At 39.0% G+C, this 17,888-nt stretch overlaps 1 protein-coding gene across 3 annotated transcripts in view; it reads right to left on the minus strand.

The window, feature by feature from the left end:
- MGAT5 (alpha-1,6-mannosylglycoprotein 6-beta-N-acetylglucosaminyltransferase) overlaps positions 1-17,888 on the minus strand; it is a 135,817-nt gene that overhangs the window by 10,249 nt on the left and 107,680 nt on the right. For all 3 annotated transcript variants that reach the window (XM_065671330.1, XM_065671331.1, XM_065671332.1), the window contains 4 exons: positions 15,254-15,403; positions 7,401-7,547; positions 3,357-3,473; positions 2,444-2,518 (listed from right to left, as the gene is read on the minus strand). In XM_065671330.1, coding sequence (XP_065527402.1) covers positions 2,444-2,518; positions 3,357-3,473; positions 7,401-7,547; positions 15,254-15,403 — 489 coding nt within the window. The remainder of the gene's footprint in view (positions 1-2,443; positions 2,519-3,356; positions 3,474-7,400; positions 7,548-15,253; positions 15,404-17,888) is intronic.

Consider the following 17,888-nt stretch of genomic DNA (forward strand, 5'->3'; position numbering starts at 1 on the left):
TATTGGATTGGATTCAGAGCTAATGCAGGCAGAAGACAAAGCTTTTCAAAGTGAATCACTTGTGAGGCTTCACCATTTGCTGAGGGTTTCAGCTTTAAACATCTCTTAGCTGAAAATTCTTCCCCCAAACTGGGCACAGGCTCCCCTTGCCAATCCTTAGCTTGGTGGGAAGCCTTCCCCTCAGCTTACACCACCTTGAAGCACATCTCACAGTGCATCACCTTCACAGGTACTAGCACACAGGGCTGTGCTTCAGTTTGCTGTCTCTGGTTAGTTTTGCTATCAGCCACCAAAACCAACCTGAGTTTGGTATCTTCACTCCAGTCCATCCTGCCACACAACCCCACATGCATAAGGATGAAATAAAGAAAAGATGGTATTTAAACCAGAAGGCTAAGCTTCACAAGAGACTGCGTTCATGCTTATTTTACCCATCACCACAACTTCAAGGTAAGACAGGCTTAGCACTGCCTTCAAAGGAGGTATTCTCCCTTTGACTTTTCTTGCTCTTGGAGTAATGTCCTTGCTCCACTCCCTCCGCCATGCTCCAGTGCTCAGCTGACCCTCTGCTGAGCCAAATCAATTTGCTAACCTAGTAGAGCCCTGCCAAAACCATTTTCTGCTGGGTTAACTAATACTCCACTTGACCACATCTTTCAAAGTCACCGTATCTGTTGCATCAGTCCAGCTTGCCTCATCAAGCAGCTCTCAGGTTTGCAACAAGTAATTCCACAGCTGCTTTGGCTGCAGTTGCTTGGCTGCTCCTTTGATGGCAGGGCCGACTTCAGCAGTCCCACCCTTTGGCTCCTACTCTATGCTGCCGCTTCGAAGAGCTGACACAACTGTTTGTACAGCCACAGGATCAAGGGATGGATTCAGCAGATAGCACAGATGCGCTTAACAACCACGCAGGGCCGCTGCCAAGGGCAGTGCACTGTCAGGAAGGAGTGGTGGCACTGCTAAACATGAAGCCACAGCTCATAGTAGTTCTCTTGCTTCAGACCCTAAAGACCTTCCGCTCAGCTGTCTGAAGACTTGGGGAATTCACTAAACCTTTCTTGTGAACACTGTCCTCCCTCCTGATCCTGAGCCAGGGCCCCAAAAGGGGAACTCCAGACAACTCCTTTGAATCCTAGAGTTTTATTGGCCCATATGGTGACTTGTGGGTGACTGTATCTGGCCCTGTCGTCTTCACATTCAAACATCCCAGAAGACCACAATCTTGTAGTTAATGTACTCCAGAATCTCTGAATTAGACCAATTCCATGCACCTTTGTTCTTGTTCCAAGCTTGTGCTGCTTCCTCTGTCCTGCCTCCTTCCCACCAAAAGCTCTTCAAAATAAGTTCTCAACCTTTGTTTTTGCTTCATGTGACATTGGTAATCAGGCACAGTGCTAACCACATGCAGCTAATGATGATGCTTGAGCATGCTGGGGGCTGTGAAACAGTAATGGCTTTTGACAATCAGTCAAAGCAATGAACAAAATTACAATGCTCTATTTATTTCTGAGAAGCACGCAGTACAGGCCAGGGCTCAGCCCTTGGAAGAGGTCCAGAAAGGAGAAACGGGTTTGCCCCACAAACACTATCTCTAGATTGTCTCCTTTTCTCCTTTACACTGAGCTCCACTTCTTCCTGTATTGACGAAACCTCTCAATTATAGCTAACTCGAGTAGAAGAATCAAAAGAATCAGAGACGCTTTTCAAGCTATGTCACCAATACAGCAGCGAAAAGCTTAAAGTGCTTATTATAAGGAAACTGGAAATAGCTATGTCATGTTAACTAAATTTCTGACCTGAATTCTTTATTACTGTATTTAATACCATCCGTTTTCAGAAATACAGATACAGAAGCATGTCCAGTGATTTCATTTTAAAGAAATCCTGGCAATTAATTGGCATATTAGAGATAAAGCTTGTTCCTATCTCTCTTCTGCAGCAGCCAGAACAAAAGGCAGAGCCAGCGCTGCAGCAGATATGGCCTTGGGCAGAAGTCCAAGCAAACACACAGTTTCTAGAAATCAGGATCCCATAGAAATCTATGCAGTTTATTACTATAACTCAGTGTCTTCTGCCGCTCTCAGCTGGTGGTAATGCACGGGGACCAAAAGTCCTTTAAGTAACTGGCTTCCAAACCATTTAAAACTTTATCAATTGAAACTAAATACTTGAAAAATCTGCCCAGAGGCTTTAGCCTAAGTGCAATTCTGCGACAAATGTATCTCTATAATTATGTGATATCTCATGATCGAAGATTTTTTCTGTGTGTACACAGTTAAAGAAGTCACATATACACTGCAAAATTAGTTTGCCTTTCTGCTTTGATTTAATGCCAAGGACTGCACAGCTACTATTTCTACTTGAATGGCACGAATGCTTTAAAATTGAGAGGGTTCTCCCTTTCCAACATAAAACGAAAGTCATCCACAATAAAAGTTCATACCTGTCTTTCAATAAATGCATTCATCCTCTGAAGCATTCCCTCACACGTAAATTCATAGGGCAAATAAGGGTCAATCTGTGGAAATACAGTGTGTTAAGGTTAGAGGTTTTTTCTTTAAATGAGCTTTGTGGTGCACCGTGTGGTAGCAGCTTGTATTCCAAATGCGACACTACAGCCTAAGCAGCAACAATAACACCAAATAAACTCATTAAAAAAAAATCACAATTCTGCAAAACCATCAGCAGTTTAAGCGGATCTTTTCTTGTTGTAAAGGCAATAAAAGTTGCTCAGTGATTATTTTAAGGAAACTCAAGGTATACTGCAAAGTAATACATACAAAACCAGCCTGAGACCCTAAGGGATTTCAGAGCTCCTGTTTTAACTAAGTTTCAGTTCTGGAGTTGAAGCAAAAAATGAAACATTAAGACAAAAAAAGGAATGTGATACCTTTGAAAATTACTTCAAACTTCCCCCTACACACACCCTGCCCTTGAAGCACCCTCATCGCAATTCCACACTGTAAGTGCACAAGTGCCTCAGTGGCAGCTATGTCAAGGCTACAAAATCAGCCAAAAGAGTTGAGCATGTATTTGGACAGCCTACAATGCCCTAAGAATCAGCAAGGAAACTTTCTCAATGAATGGACAGAAAACACAGATTGCTATATCATTTACATATGAAATTCACATTGCTATAAAATCCACTCGTACTCATTTTTTCAGGTAAAAACCTGACACACCCACTACTAAATCAAACCGTGATAATCACATACCACAGATACATAATAACATTTTTCCCTGCCCAATATCCTACCAAATTGCAGCACTCTGCTTTAATTAGACTAAGGAGCACTCTACATGCTATACACAATCACCCTTAAGTGGTGATGACAAACCGAGGATACATTTCTCACCTTTTGATTCAAAATTGATTTCACAGCTTTCTCAACTTCAGAGAGATCGTTGATGTCTACAGTCCACACATGGGGCTTCCCAATGTAAACTTCAGCATAGGGGTGCTGAGATGTCAACTGAAAGGAAGAAATGATACTGGTAAAAATCAGTGTGCCAAGATGACCTTCCCTCTCACTCTCTTCATCACACCTTTTGGATGAAATCTGCTAGGATAACACAAGTATTCAGCCAGAATCTAACAGCGCCATTCCTTCTGAGTTATCTTTCAGATTTTCTGCATTTAAATTTAGAGAGTGAATTTAGCTGGAAAACTGAAGATAACAAAGATCACAAGTAACATTTGTGCCCCTCTAATTTGTGGCTTTGATCCTCATAATGACCCGCATCACAGAAGAATTGATGCTTACTGAAATTACGCTTACAATGTGATCCTTTCTCCCCAGAGCTCATTCACAGAGCAACTGTTTTCATAACCCGTAATTGCTAGCAGTCCTAGTTAGACCTGCCTGACTGGCTTCAAGAGATGTCATCCTCACCCTGCCTCACCTTCAGACGATGTCCTCACCCTATCTCTTCTTCAAATTTCAACCATTTCTAAGATTCTGTGAGTAGCAGAGAATAAAGGATTCATTTCTATCACTTAGGATGAATTCTGACTTGTGCTGATGATAGTGCAAGAGTACTTTGACCTCAGTAAGAGTGTTAACTTGTAAATATTTTACTCACAACTCTGTGAGAAATCAAATTCATCAAATACCCAAGTAGATAACCAAGAAAAGTATCAGAGCTTGCTTTCAGAACTCGCAGGGTGGCACCAAATTTTTTGTGACAGGAGTGAGAACATGCAAATGAACACACTGAGAGGAAGCAAAAGCTGGAGACGAGAGGGGAGTATCACACAAGCCTCAGCAGGCAATTGCTCCCTAAAAAAAAAATAAACCCCTCACACCCTACGGGACAGATTATTCGTAGACAAGTTTTATACAGTTGCATCTTTATGCATGATATGAAGAAAAATCTAGACAGTGCAAAAGATCTGAAGTAGGAGACAGCCTTTTGGAAAGAACCCTCTCCTGCACTGGGCAGAGACAGTACTTGATCTCTTCCTCGAGTGAAGGTAAGGAAGAACTTTAAAAAAAATGTTGCCTATTGCAGTTTGCTTGCGGACAAGAGAAGCCAGTCTTAGAGTTCGATACGGGATCAGCTAGAAGAATTCTGTGCTCTGAGACCAATGCTCCGGGGGGCTCTGTGCAGGTTACACCTTTGGCTGCAGGGCAGTGTCATGGTGAGAGTCCATGGACTGGCTGGAAGACTGCAGGTACTGGGCAGGATGCTGCTGCACACAGACAGCTTCCATAGCTGCCCACATTCACTCGCAGCCCACTGCACCATGCTCCCATCGGCATATTTTAAATTCCTCCAGACAGTCCAAAGACCCAAAGCGTTTGGGTTACCAAGAGTTCCCAGGGCATTTATGTCTGGACTTCAGACGGCTGAAGCTACAGTCATATTGCTCTCAATAACAATAAAAACCTTCTACTGCACCTTCAAAAATATGAACATAAACCACTGTTTCAAATTCCACAAAGCTTTAGGAATTATGCCTTAGACCACTCTTTCTCTACCATTTCATACAAAGAGAGAGCAAAATTCAAGCCAGATCTGATCTGGAAGACAAACAACTGAGCTTCTCAGACTAGTAGCTGTTTTAAGTACTAAGAGTAACTAGTAACATTTTTATTGCACCAGTTATTCTGCATCTATACTTACAAAAAATATTATTTCCTAATGCTGAAATGCTTTAATTAGCCAAGGCTTAATGATTTAGATATTCCATAGATACTCCCTCTCTAACTAAAATCTCTAAGAATTCTTATAAAATAGATTTGGAATTAATTTCTAATTTCAGAATTTCAGATTTTTTTTTTCCTTCCTTCCTTCCTCAAAGCAGGAAATGAAAGAAATGACACCCACCAAGAACACATTTCAACTAGATTTATCATGTCTTTCATCAATGTTGTCTTTCTTTTGAGGAGAGTGAGTTGGAATGGAGAAGAAATACTGGTACAAATACTGGTACAAAAGAAGCTGCTTGAAGGTGACTTTTTCTTCTTTTTTCCCTGCCTTTTTCTTTCAGCAAAATCATGTCCTAAGACAAAACAACTCCTGATCTAAAATGCAAATTGCAATTTCCAGTTTTTGTACAGAGTCTTCACTACAGGACCTCATCTTGGGGGGAGAGGGGAAACAATTAACTCCCCAATGCCCAATAAAGTCTACCTAGAACAAGATGGAGGTAGTGACTTGCAGTGGTTACTTTATGAAAGTGCTAAACACAGACTTTATCTTCAAATTCATCTGGATAACCAACCTGCAGAACTACACATGCTTTTTTTTGTTCTCTTTTAACATTTGAAAAAAAAAATTGAGAGAAGGATTTAAGAACTTTCTTAATCCCCAAGAACCAGCAGATGGATTATTGGCAATCAGATCTAAATGCAGTTGTGAAAACCAGTTAAGAGAAAAGGTTACTCATAGCATAGGTCAGCAGACCATGTGAACGCAGCAGTATTTGTGATAAGTGTTCATTATACTATTTTCTACTTAAGCAGTCAATAGGGATTATTTTTCTGTGCAAGTCAGGTGCACAGCATTTCTGTTAGTGCTGACACATGCCAGAGGCATTTAGCACAGCATTCCAAGCACCAAAGCTCCTACTAAAGAGTTAGGTGGGTCCAGATTATTTACTGAGCCTCACATTATAGTGTCTGGGCACAGAACAACTGGAACTGAGACAAACAGTCAACCAACCATAGAAGAAAAGCTTTGAAAGGTGCCGTGCCCAAGGAGAAAATTTAAAGAGATATTTCCTCCCTTACTATTACTGCCTTTGTCAGTGATGCAAGCTGTGAGAATGAGTTTGAACTCATGTCCTGAACAAATAAGCTGAAAGACAATTACAGGTCTGGATCACAAAATCCTAAGAACCTTATGTTCCTATTTTAAAATATGAACTGTCTTTTGCTGATCAACTTTGGCACTGCTCAGTAAACAATTTATATAGCCCAAGTGTAACTAACTTGAATTGGGAAATATGGCTCTGTAAGGTTCTCACATAATCTAAGTGTTAACCTGAGAGCTTTCCCTTCAGATAATTATGTAAGGAAAATAAGCATATACATGTAGGTTGGACCAGATGATCCTTGAGGTCCCTTCCAACCTGGTATTCTATAATTCGACGGTATTCTGTGATACACCTATGAAGAAGCCATGGTCACAGACAAAAGTGCTGTCAGAACTGGCTACATGACTGTTAAATGCTTGCAAGTGGAAGAGGTTGAATTTTACCTACACTGAAGAAAAATATTCCAAAGTCAGTACCAGGATGACAGGCTCATTTACTTAGCCTCATTTTTTCTCTTGCTTGAGTCTAAACACACTTGCTGATTTGAACCTCAGAGGTTTGGTTTTCCTGTTCTCTTGAACAGTCAGTTCTCCAAATGTCTTCAGTGTTTAATCACAAACATGGTGGGGTGTGATCATTAATAGCTTAGCTCAACAGTGCCTTGAACAGGTCCTTTCTGAGAAAAAACATAATATCCCAAAACACACCACCACCCACAAATTTCATTTTTATAATTTTCTTAAACGCCTATTTACTTCCTGCACAGTACATGGTAATGTTTGTTTCTTCAACAAAATAAAACCACTTTCAAATGATACGTCATGTATCAGATGACACGACCTCTTCCTGGGCAGAAGATCAGGTTTTCAAGTGAAACTTCAGTTTATGAGCTATCAGTAATAAGAAGCAGAATGTATATATAGGCAAATCTAGAGATAAAATTTAACAGTATGTTAATGAAAAATTTTGATTATCTCATAAAAATAAGGACTGACAATCCCACTGATGGCAAAAGAAAACAACAGTTGCACACCTTTTGCCATAAACTGTGAACATTGATTTTTTCCTGCATTGTGTTACTAGAAAGAAATCCACAATCATTGTCAATATAGAAATTACCAAGATTGACAAAGCTTACCTCACGGAGTGTAGGTTTGCCTTTGAAAAATTCTGTGTTTTTGCTACTTTTTGGTGGGTTAAATCTTAAATTTAGAAAAGCACATCCGTTAGCAATAGCCTCCAAAGGAGCTGGCCCTTCATATGGAAACCCGAGACCAACGAACAGCTGAAAAATAGAAAACAAGAGCTGCCTTAATTTTTGTTCTTTACAAAACCTGACAGTTAAGAGCCAACTTAAAACAAACAACAATGCACTCTAAATGGACCAGCCTAAAAAAAAAAGTAACATTAAGAAGAAAATGGGAGGAATTCAGCAGCTCACCACCCACCTACCCAAGCAGTTACAGAATGTCCTGCAAAACACATTTGACAACAATCTTCTGTAGTGAGCTGAGGCGGTTTTTCGTGGAGCTGAGACAACAACAGACCCTTTCAGTTACTTTTGGGAAAAAACAGTCGTTTGGTGGTTTGACTGGTGTTGAAATGGAACTGCTGCGGCTCTCTTGCACGTCCAGGTTTTACTGCAGCAACCTCATGGAACAGCTACACTACTGTTTTCCCCCTCTCTCCCACATCAGTCAACCTGCTGGTTTTGCCAACATGAACATACTCCTGGCAAACTCATTAAGCCTTATAATTAAAACGGTAGATGGCAGCAAACATCAGTTGAAGACACTGTACCTCGGCAAGAGCTTGCATAGGATTAAGAGGGTTCAATGCCACCTCCAAGGTATCGAAGAAGGAAAAAGGCATCAATCACAAAGCTATTCTTGTATCAGTTGAGATTGCAGGTGCTCTAGACAAGGCAGTGCTTTACTCCAACCTAAAGAAATTTAGTATTTTTTCAGAATTGTCTGGCTTTTAGTTGGATCTTGACCCCTTTCCTGACCCAACATAATTAAACCCCCTGAATCAAATATAGGATTCATCATCTCTATTTCTATGTCTGTGTATAATGGGAGAATTACAAGCTCTGATTTATAACAGTGATTTCTCAGCACCACTACATGATTATACATATATATATATATATACACACTGCCTTTTTCTTTTCAAGAAAATAAACAGCAATCTTCATAACTATTAGGATCATGTATTTGGGATGCACGTATTCCAAGAGGTCAAATTATACTATTCTGCATTCAATTTTCTGCAATACAGAAGTGAATCCTAGTAACAAAAGATTCAAAACTGAAGGCCCTTTCTAAGAGCTGATCTTAACTTTGATGTATAAAACTGTAGTCAGTATTGTCGTGCACAGGCATTGCAGTATCAATCCTCTCTGACCCATGACAGCAACAGTACGAATTGTGAGTTGGCTCATTATAAAAGAAAGTTAATACTTTTTGGCATAGTTGAGGTCATACAATTTTCATGGTATGGAGCTGCATATTGTTAGTTTTCAACTGTCAGGTTAAAAAGGTCACCTACTTTCAAAAAGTTTCTCAGCTACCTCATGGATTTAAATCTTACAGTGGCTGACTGAAAAAGAGGCCTGGAAGACTATCTCCATCAAAGTCAGATTATCTAAATTTGGGTTTCATCTATAGCATAAGATATATTACCTTCCAATCAGCAAAGCCACATCTTAAATCTCACCTCAAAAGAGGCTTAAAGAAAAGTAATCTCTTGAAAATAATGAATTACAGACATCAAACCATTTCATGCAATCTGCACACATACTGTTTTTTATTTAAACTATGCCTTAGCCCAGGCAGAAAACCAGCTGAGAACCAGCAATTAAAACCATCTGAAGTATCAATTCTCCTATGATCCTGTGTTTGCCTGTTATGTGGAGAATGCTGGTTTGTTTGCTTAGTTTTTCACTTTTTTAACAAACCGCTGCTGTGCATTGCTGAACAGTTCTGTGTCTGACTGGTCTATTTATTTAGGAGGAAGCTCCATGGGGAAAGAAACATGGGCTTATGTTTTGTCAGCACAGAGCACACTGTCAGCACTTAATCTATAATAAATAGCTTACCACCTGTTTCACATTCATTTTCCAGCCTTACCTCTAAGCAGCACCATACCTTTGAAGAAAGAAAGATGCGTCTGATAGCTAGAATTGTGTATGTGTATGCGCTGCCTGTTGGCTTGAGGTTGCAGCCTGGCCCGCAGCGCCCACTTCTTTCAACCCTCCAAAACCTTCTATCACTCTCCATCATTCCATTGTCATCAGGTCAGCTGAAATTCCCCAACTGAATCTAGTCCCTGCTCCTGAAAATTCCCCTTGATTAACAGTCCTTGGTTAGGGAGCTAGTATTTTTGTACGGTACAAAGATCAAAACTGAGGAATATCTTAATTGCCTGAAGAAAGTCACATTCATTATGTTCAAAAAAACCCAAGCATTAGAGAACACAGGTCACTTCTGTAACTCATTCTTATGATGCTCTAATTTACTAATCCTTTGAATTACACACAGGTTGTTATTTCCAGAAAGGCTAAAACAATCTGTCAAGATACTTCCTGAAAGCATGCAACATAATGCTGTAAGGCACTAATTGAAAAAGAACTGGGAGAAAATAAAATAAAAGAAAAAAAAAAAAAGGAAAAAAAAAAAAAAAGAAGAAATAACAGGCAACAATTTTCAGGTGCCAGGGAAGCAAGCATCCATGTAGAGCTGAGGCTGTGTGGAAGGCAAATCTCTCTCCCACAAACTGGTAAAGATTTAGAACAGACTGTGTTTCCACGATTTTGTGATCTAAAATGTTGCCCCCACTACACAAGGTGCTGACTATGGTTTTTAGGGTACTCTCTTACTGGACACTATGTCTGGTAACACAGTCCACCATGGAGAGGCACCTTCCCCTCTGAAGGCTGAAGCTCTATAATGCAAAACCTACAACACAAAACTCCAAACTTGACAATGTTGGCAATATAACTGTGGGTACATATGGTTCAAAAATTTTAGCCCTGATCTTGCTTTGTTAGCTGCAGCAGAATTGCTATGCAGAGCAGAACTCCTTTACGCTTTAATGGTTGATTAGTGCTTTAAACCATTTCATTTTCTCTCTGTGAGCATTTTTCTCACTTTTCAAATGTTTCTGAAAACTAAAACCATTATTTTTCATACAGTGCTTTAAGTGGGCACATGACACAAATGGGCTCTGTATTGCTAATGCCCCATATAACAAGGTGATTACCAGGAGGAGTTTACGGTATAAAAGTCTGTCTAAAGCAGATAACAAATAAGTAGAGATGTAAAATCATCAAGGTAATGGCAACATGTTTTGTTTCTATTTGTTTAAACCATTTCCTTGTTTGCAAGGTCACTACCCAGGTGTGCCGATGCCTGTAGGTCTACATCAATCAGAAAATGGGTTTCACATCTGCAGTCTCACTTGCCCAACTTGAGCAAAGCAGGTGTTGAAACCCTTAAGCAGCAATTCTTTGGTTTTCATACAAAAGGCTCCTCAGGAACCTTTTCTGCCCTTGCAGAGAACCGAACCCCTGGTTTGGAATTTCAGGCTTTTGAGTTGGCCACCCAGCATCAGACCTGCCAAGACACCGCTCTTTCCCGATCATAATGTAAACAGTCCTTTCATGGTGTAGGAGCCAAGTGGAGACTTCTCTGACACAAAAAAGTGCTTCACAATAACTCCCATTAAAAAACAGTATAGTTTTATTTTTTGGAAACCACTTAGTTGACACTAAGCAATTAACTTGTGGAGTTTACGGCACCAGATCAGACTATTATTAAAAAGAGAATTTGAACAAACAGCCTTTCTAAATTATAGCCAAAAGGATAAAATAAGGAGTGAATGTTTTACTTCGCTGACTGTAATTCTGAGTAGCTGAATATTTAAAAGAACAATTTCATATTCCAGAGACTAAATGCTACAGATCCAGAAAGAAGGGTGTTTATCATCTCCACTCCAGTTTCTAACATTACTGCACTTTAGCTAATTTATTCTACTGGGTTGGTAGGTTTATCACCACTTTTGCATGCCTCCTGACTGAACTACATATTCTCTTCTGAACTACAGAAAGGGATGTGTAGCAAAGGTTAACTATCTTGATATATTTTTCTCGTTAATATAAAATAATTTCTGGAAAAGTCCTTTTGTGATTGAAACAATTTAGAAAAGAATTACTAGTTAAATGTCTTTTCAGATGATCTTGTGAAGTGTGTGGAAGTGAAAAATGCATTATTTCATAAAAGACAATATGAACCCAACCCTGCAATGGGGTTTTTCCCAAACTGTCTAAAGAGGGTTTTGCTTCCACTTAGTAAAAGAATTTGGATCCCCTCAAAAATTCACAGTGACTAGAAGTACAAAGTTGCATCTGAAACTGTCTCAAAAGGAGGAATATTCTCAAGAATTCAGCAGTGGTTCTTCCAAGAGAGTCTGGTCCAACTCTTCCAGCTGCCCACTTGGCAAGAAGCCACATAAGTTGGCAGGAAGGCTGCCAGCTCGCCTACCCTATTTTCCTCTGACGTGATGAATGGCTTTACATCTTCTTATTAGGAACTGTTGACATGTCGCAGTTTTGCCATGCACTACACAGCTGAACTAGTCATGATGAATCTCAAACAGCCCCCTCCTGCTTGGAAAACACACTTGGAAATGTGCTGCTTTATAATACACACCAAAACGAAATGGCAGCTGCATGCTTTTGAGAGTAACTGCATCCTATACTGCAGAGAGACCAAACACGTTCTGGGAATGCAAAGCTCTGATCAAGAATCATGACAGAGCCGTCACCTATGAGTATATCCCTGTCTAAGGGCAAAATGAAGCAGTGCAACTGACACTTCTGAGAACAACGAACTATGTAATTTTTAAAATCACTTTAAAATTATTCTGAAAACTAGATCATGTCAGCTGACCTAACAAACACTTGCTAACACAATGGCGAAATCACAAGCAATGAAAGACAATCCTTGCCCTTGCATCTCAAAACTTATGTTTAGATTAAGAAAAATCTGAAAGTTTCTGGAAGCTTAAAGACAAAGGCTGCTGCTTGGAGACAGCACACAGCAGGCCTAGATGGTTCAAATGAGCACTGTACCCACAGATGTTACCATCCTGGAGTTACGGCTCTGATTATTCGTGTACTTTCAGCACACTGATTGTCTAGTGACAAAACCCCATAACTAAATTCATTATGGGGTTCTGGTCACGTTGCCTAGCGATTAAAGTGATTATGATTAAAAAACGTCCTTAACCATCACTAGACACATGTGCACACATACATTAGGCTCCTCAGGGCACAAAGCTCCCATTCAAGTCAGCTTGATTTTTGTGAAAAACCTGCACTTCTTTTAGCAATTCAATCCATGATCCATTTGATATAAACACGACTGACCCACACAGGCAGCAGATGGCCAGTAGAGACAGGTGAGTGGTATTTTATGCTAATCTACATTAAGGTGTTGTCTCAGGATATCAAGATCTGCAACTTAAATGTACAGGCAACAAGAAGACTTAGAACAAGTGTGTCTGTTGATCAATACTGAGAGGCAACCATATGCTAAGGCAGAACAGCTGGTGTACCTAAGAGATACCAAGCATCAGCTAGCAAATAAAAACACCAACCCAAAAATCCACCTTCAATTGACAAAATCCAAACAAATTAGATGGTAAATTTCAGTTTCCACTTTCAATCTCAGGATGCTGCTGTTTTACTTCTTCTGTTAAACCAGATATATCAGAACAGTATTAGACAGAATAATTGAGGTTAATGCTGCAGTAGACCATATTAAATTTTATTTTGTTGCAACATCAGAAATACACTGTACTCCCATTTGCCTGACAATAGTCAGTATTAGGAGAAGCAGATGGACACTTAACTGCTTGTCATCAGGTCAAAGTTGTGCTAGCCTGGCTGTATCACAAATAAATTATTTCCTTAAAAGGAAAACAGCTTTTGTCATTTGCAAATCTGCTACCAAAGTTCTGAAAAGCCACCTGAAAATACTATTTGTGGACTTAATTAAAGAAAAAAGTTTATTACGAATTATTCTACCAAAAAGATAATGTGATAAAAACACCGGCTTCCTGATACAAGGGTCTGAAACACATTGATGTGTTTCTCAGTGCCATCTACTAGGAAATGCAACAAATTCTCAAAGGATTTCCCCCAGTGTTAGGAATCAAAAAAACAACACAACCCCAAAACGATGCACAAGAGCACAGAAAATCATTAAAATCTAAAGTGCTTGTAGGACTCTGGAAACAGCACAGTGTAAATCCAGGCTTTTCACAAAAACATAATTTGTGAAAAATAAGAACTCACTGAGCTCAGGAGAACTTCAAAATCACAAGACAGTATCTTCTATCTGATACTGCAATTAGAAGATGAAAACTGAGTGAAATTAGTCTGGCTACTTCCTATGTCACAAACCCCATATATCTGCACTGTGCTGATCTGCATAGTTTGTATGTATTGGCTGGAATCTGTCCTAAAATGACAGTGTTTTTATACTGCATCTTAGACCACAGAAAATATGACCAATAACAACTAGATATGCTACCTATTTGATATCGAAAATCAAGCTCTTTAGTGTAATTCATGTAAGATGACTGATAAAGAATTAGAGGAAGGCTCAGTCAAGTGTAACTGTTATAATGAACTTTATAAATTGTAAGGACTTCAGTAATTCTATAGGAAGTTCAGGAGCTTATTTTACTCTTCAGTGAATCAAACACTTTTTTTCTTTTTCTTTCCTCCAGAAGGAAGTCACTGTTTGTGCTTGGGGTTATTAAAATGTCAATATTCTTCCCACGTTAGTCCTATGATTAATACTGTGATTTCATGCTCTGCACAGGCAAGAGCTGTGTAATCTCAGTAGTATCTGTGACGAAAGTAAATGTTGACTTTTTAATCTGCAACAATGTGTATCTGTATGCATCAAGTACACACACACAGTGGTTGCCTTTAAAAAGTCATAATTCGCCAACAGCTGTCACTGTTGGCGAATTTGCCAAAAGAGATGTCAAATTACCATCATTTTCCCAAACATTTCAAAACGGAGATCTCTGCAGTCATGTGGGAAGACTGGGAGGTGCTGACTTTTTCCTTTTTTAATAGATTCTTCTGCAGAAGTGCACAGCAAGGAACTATCAACAATGGGGAGTAAGTGCTGCAGTTCCACACATTTTGCTAATTGTAAACACACAAATGAGTTCTTTCACCAACTGAAAGTTAAGCATCCTATTTAAATGTTATCTGCTAAAGTGTTTTAATGTTGTAAAGTGCCACAAAGATTATGGGAATGGCACAGAAAAACTCCACAAAGCATTCTAACTATGGGTACAAAAGTTGATTTATTTCAGTATATATAGTGTCCCTTATCTTGAATTCCCTTGACGATGGGGTCACGTGCAAAGTACACCACAAAAAGCACACTCTTTTGCTCGCTCTCTCTGCACCACTGCAGCAGAGGAAGGAACTGAATGACAAATGAAGTGCTTAGTTTTCTTCTTTTCTCCCCCAGAGAGTAGGGTCGCTCCAGGTTAAAGTCATTGGTAGGGCAGAGCAAGCATGCTTACTGTACAGCTGTCAGATATTACCTACTTTTCACATCAGGGATTGCAAAACAAAGCACATTCTCAGCTGATAATCTCCTTGAGCTGAATATCACATTTAAGAAAATGAAACACACATTTTCCAAGCTGGTTGTTAAATGTGTCTGTGACTGTATGTTGTCATCAAAATTTTCTAATAACAGCTGTCAATCCACAAGACATGGACACAAGGAAAAACATATTCTTAGAAGAAGACAACTTAAGCTCCTTTCCATTTGATAATTTATTTTTCTAATACTTTTAAATTAGGAGCTCAGTTGTAGGAGGTGAAAAGCATGCACTTCAGATACTGTCTGTCTGTAGCTATTTTTGCCACTACTCCCTCTTGACAAAACTTACTTTGGTTTCTCTCAGCAGAAACTGCAAATCCCGCCCACTGAGTATGCCATGGTTTTTTACATAGCCAGGAATATAAATGGTGCTTGTCCCATGAACAGTTCCATGGACTTCCATATAGGTGTGGATGATGTCCAAGTAAGCCTTCTTATCCTGTAAGAGCAACAATAAAATATGTTCAGTCTAATTTACGCTTTTCAAGCAGTACTGTTCAAACACAGCTGTCTTTTCATCTCCTGTACCACAAAAGCCAGAAAGAGAAGTTCAGCCATTCTTATATGATTTCTATCTTTCATTACATCATTAATTTTGTTTTATACTAGACAGGAAGAAAACCACATCTTTTTTATTCATAGTATAGGTATAAATAAGTACCAAGGTCCTATTAATTTCTCAGCGGACAAAGAGCAGGTCACCATTGAACGGCTGTAATCACAGCATGCCTAAACAATACTTGGCCTAAAAATACAAAAAACCTCATTCTGAGATATTAAATTTTCACTCTGTTTTTTCAGAGATGCAAAATAATTATTATCTTCTTTGTGAAGAAAAGGGTGAATCTCACCTTAGTAAGATACAGTCTTGCCAACTGAGTAACTGAATACACATCTTTATCTGAATACCTATCTTTATCTGAATACCTAGCAACTGAGTCCAATGAGACAAATATTCCATTTACCTGAAGTTTTAAAGGCATTTTGGAAAAGAACCAGAAAAAGGTTGCATTAAAAAAAAAAAAATCCAAACCAACAAAATCCATCCTAGTTTGCAAACAAGAATTACTTTAATTTTCAATGCCATATGTTTTTTTTTAGTTTTGAAGACTACTGGCATTCCAAAAACAATTAGCCGTAGTTTGTATTTACAGGCAGTATGCAACACAGATCAGAAAGTTTTTCCCTCAATATTTGCACATACTCTTAGTAATAGCTCTAAAATCAGGCAACAAGTTCCTGTACTTCTTGGAAGCAAGTGAGTTTTTGATAATTCTACTTTCAGTATTTTTTTGTCATGTAAATTCTGTACACTGTTCCTCCACAGCCCTGTATGAAAGCCGGCCAACAATTCTACTGAAGTTCATTCACAGGGCAAGCAGACCGGTGAAAATCCTGTCTTTTCAAACCTTGGAGGTACATTAAGGTACCAGCCCTAGATGAATGAACACTACCACTTCTTAAACTTCCTTGCTAAGTTAATTACCAGTCTGCATTCAAATACACAAGGTATTTAATGTCACATAACAACTGGCTTCTAGCTTTATCTTGCTCTACTGGTGATACAGTGTTTGTGATGAGGTAGACTGCCTGCCTCATTATTTAATCGCCCTTTTCTGGTAGCTATGCCAAGACTGCACCAGTTAGACAATGTCCGGGACTAAGTATTACATAAAACTGCCAACAAATGGAGACAAATGTGCTTTCTTATTTTGATGAAAGGCTGCTTTTATTGTTAATTAGCACAATCTATTAAAAAACAAAAACCAAAACCCTAAAAGCTTGCTACATTTTTTATTTTTCCTTTTACTTCAAATTTTAATAACCACAAAAGGTATGTTCCTCCCACTAAGTAGCATAAATAGAAACTGTTGAGAACCTCATATACTTTATTAAGAGAAATTCCATTGTAAAACCTTTTCTTTGCAAACGTGCAGGAGAAACTGTAGATTCTAGGTAGATTTAGATGAGATATAAGGAAGAAGTGCTTCCCTGTGAGGGTGGTAAGGCACTGGAACAGGTTGCCCATTCAAAGTATTCAAGGCCAGGTTGGATGGGTCTTTGAGCAACATGGCCTAGTGGAAGGTGTCCCTGCCTGTGGCAGGGGGGTTGGAATTAGATGGTCTTTAAAGGTCCCTTCAATCCAAAATATTCTATTATTCTATGAAAAATAAATGGAGTAGCCATTTATTTTTGTCTTGTTTTCAGAATTCAGCAGTAGTCTGTTACTAGAGGCATACCTTAAACCCGCCTGCCTGGCTTTTAATAGACACAGAGCCTATGAGATAGGTTTTAGCGCCTGAATGGGAAGAGAAGGCAATAAAGCACATGTACTGCTGACAGAATCTGCCTATAGGAAGAACACTAATGCACTTGTCTCAGATTTTACTGGCTGATGACACACAAACTGATGACATGAAAGCACTCCAACTCAAGAAAAATACAAGAAGCAAGCAGCTAGAAAGAACAAAACCAGGATCACCTAACACTGCACTTACTATAATGAGTTCAATGATAATTTCACAAATTTTTATTTACCTACTCTGAAATAAAATATTTGGCATGAAAATTATTCAGTCTTTACAATTCTAAGAGAATGAGAATGTACAATTCTACATTTCTGAGAAATGGCATTATTGGTTATAGGACTGTTGAAGATTTTATATAGGTTCAAAAAGCAGTTATGGAAGAAAAATCCATGAATCATTACTGAACAGAGACATACATTTTGGCCTAAGAAATCCATGAGCCACTTGTCTCTGGTGGCTGTGAAACACAACTGTGTTCACATTATCCCTTACATATCAAGTTTTGCCTATCTTTGGAATCAGAACACTGGACTACATAAGTATTTGATCTGAACTGACCTTGCTGCCATCTTATTTTTATTAGCTTATTTTCAAAGATGAATATATAATGGACCA

The sequence above is a fragment of the Lathamus discolor genome, chromosome 3, assembly GCF_037157495.1.
Source record: "Lathamus discolor isolate bLatDis1 chromosome 3, bLatDis1.hap1, whole genome shotgun sequence".
Lineage (NCBI taxonomy): Eukaryota > Metazoa > Chordata > Aves > Psittaciformes > Psittacidae > Lathamus > Lathamus discolor.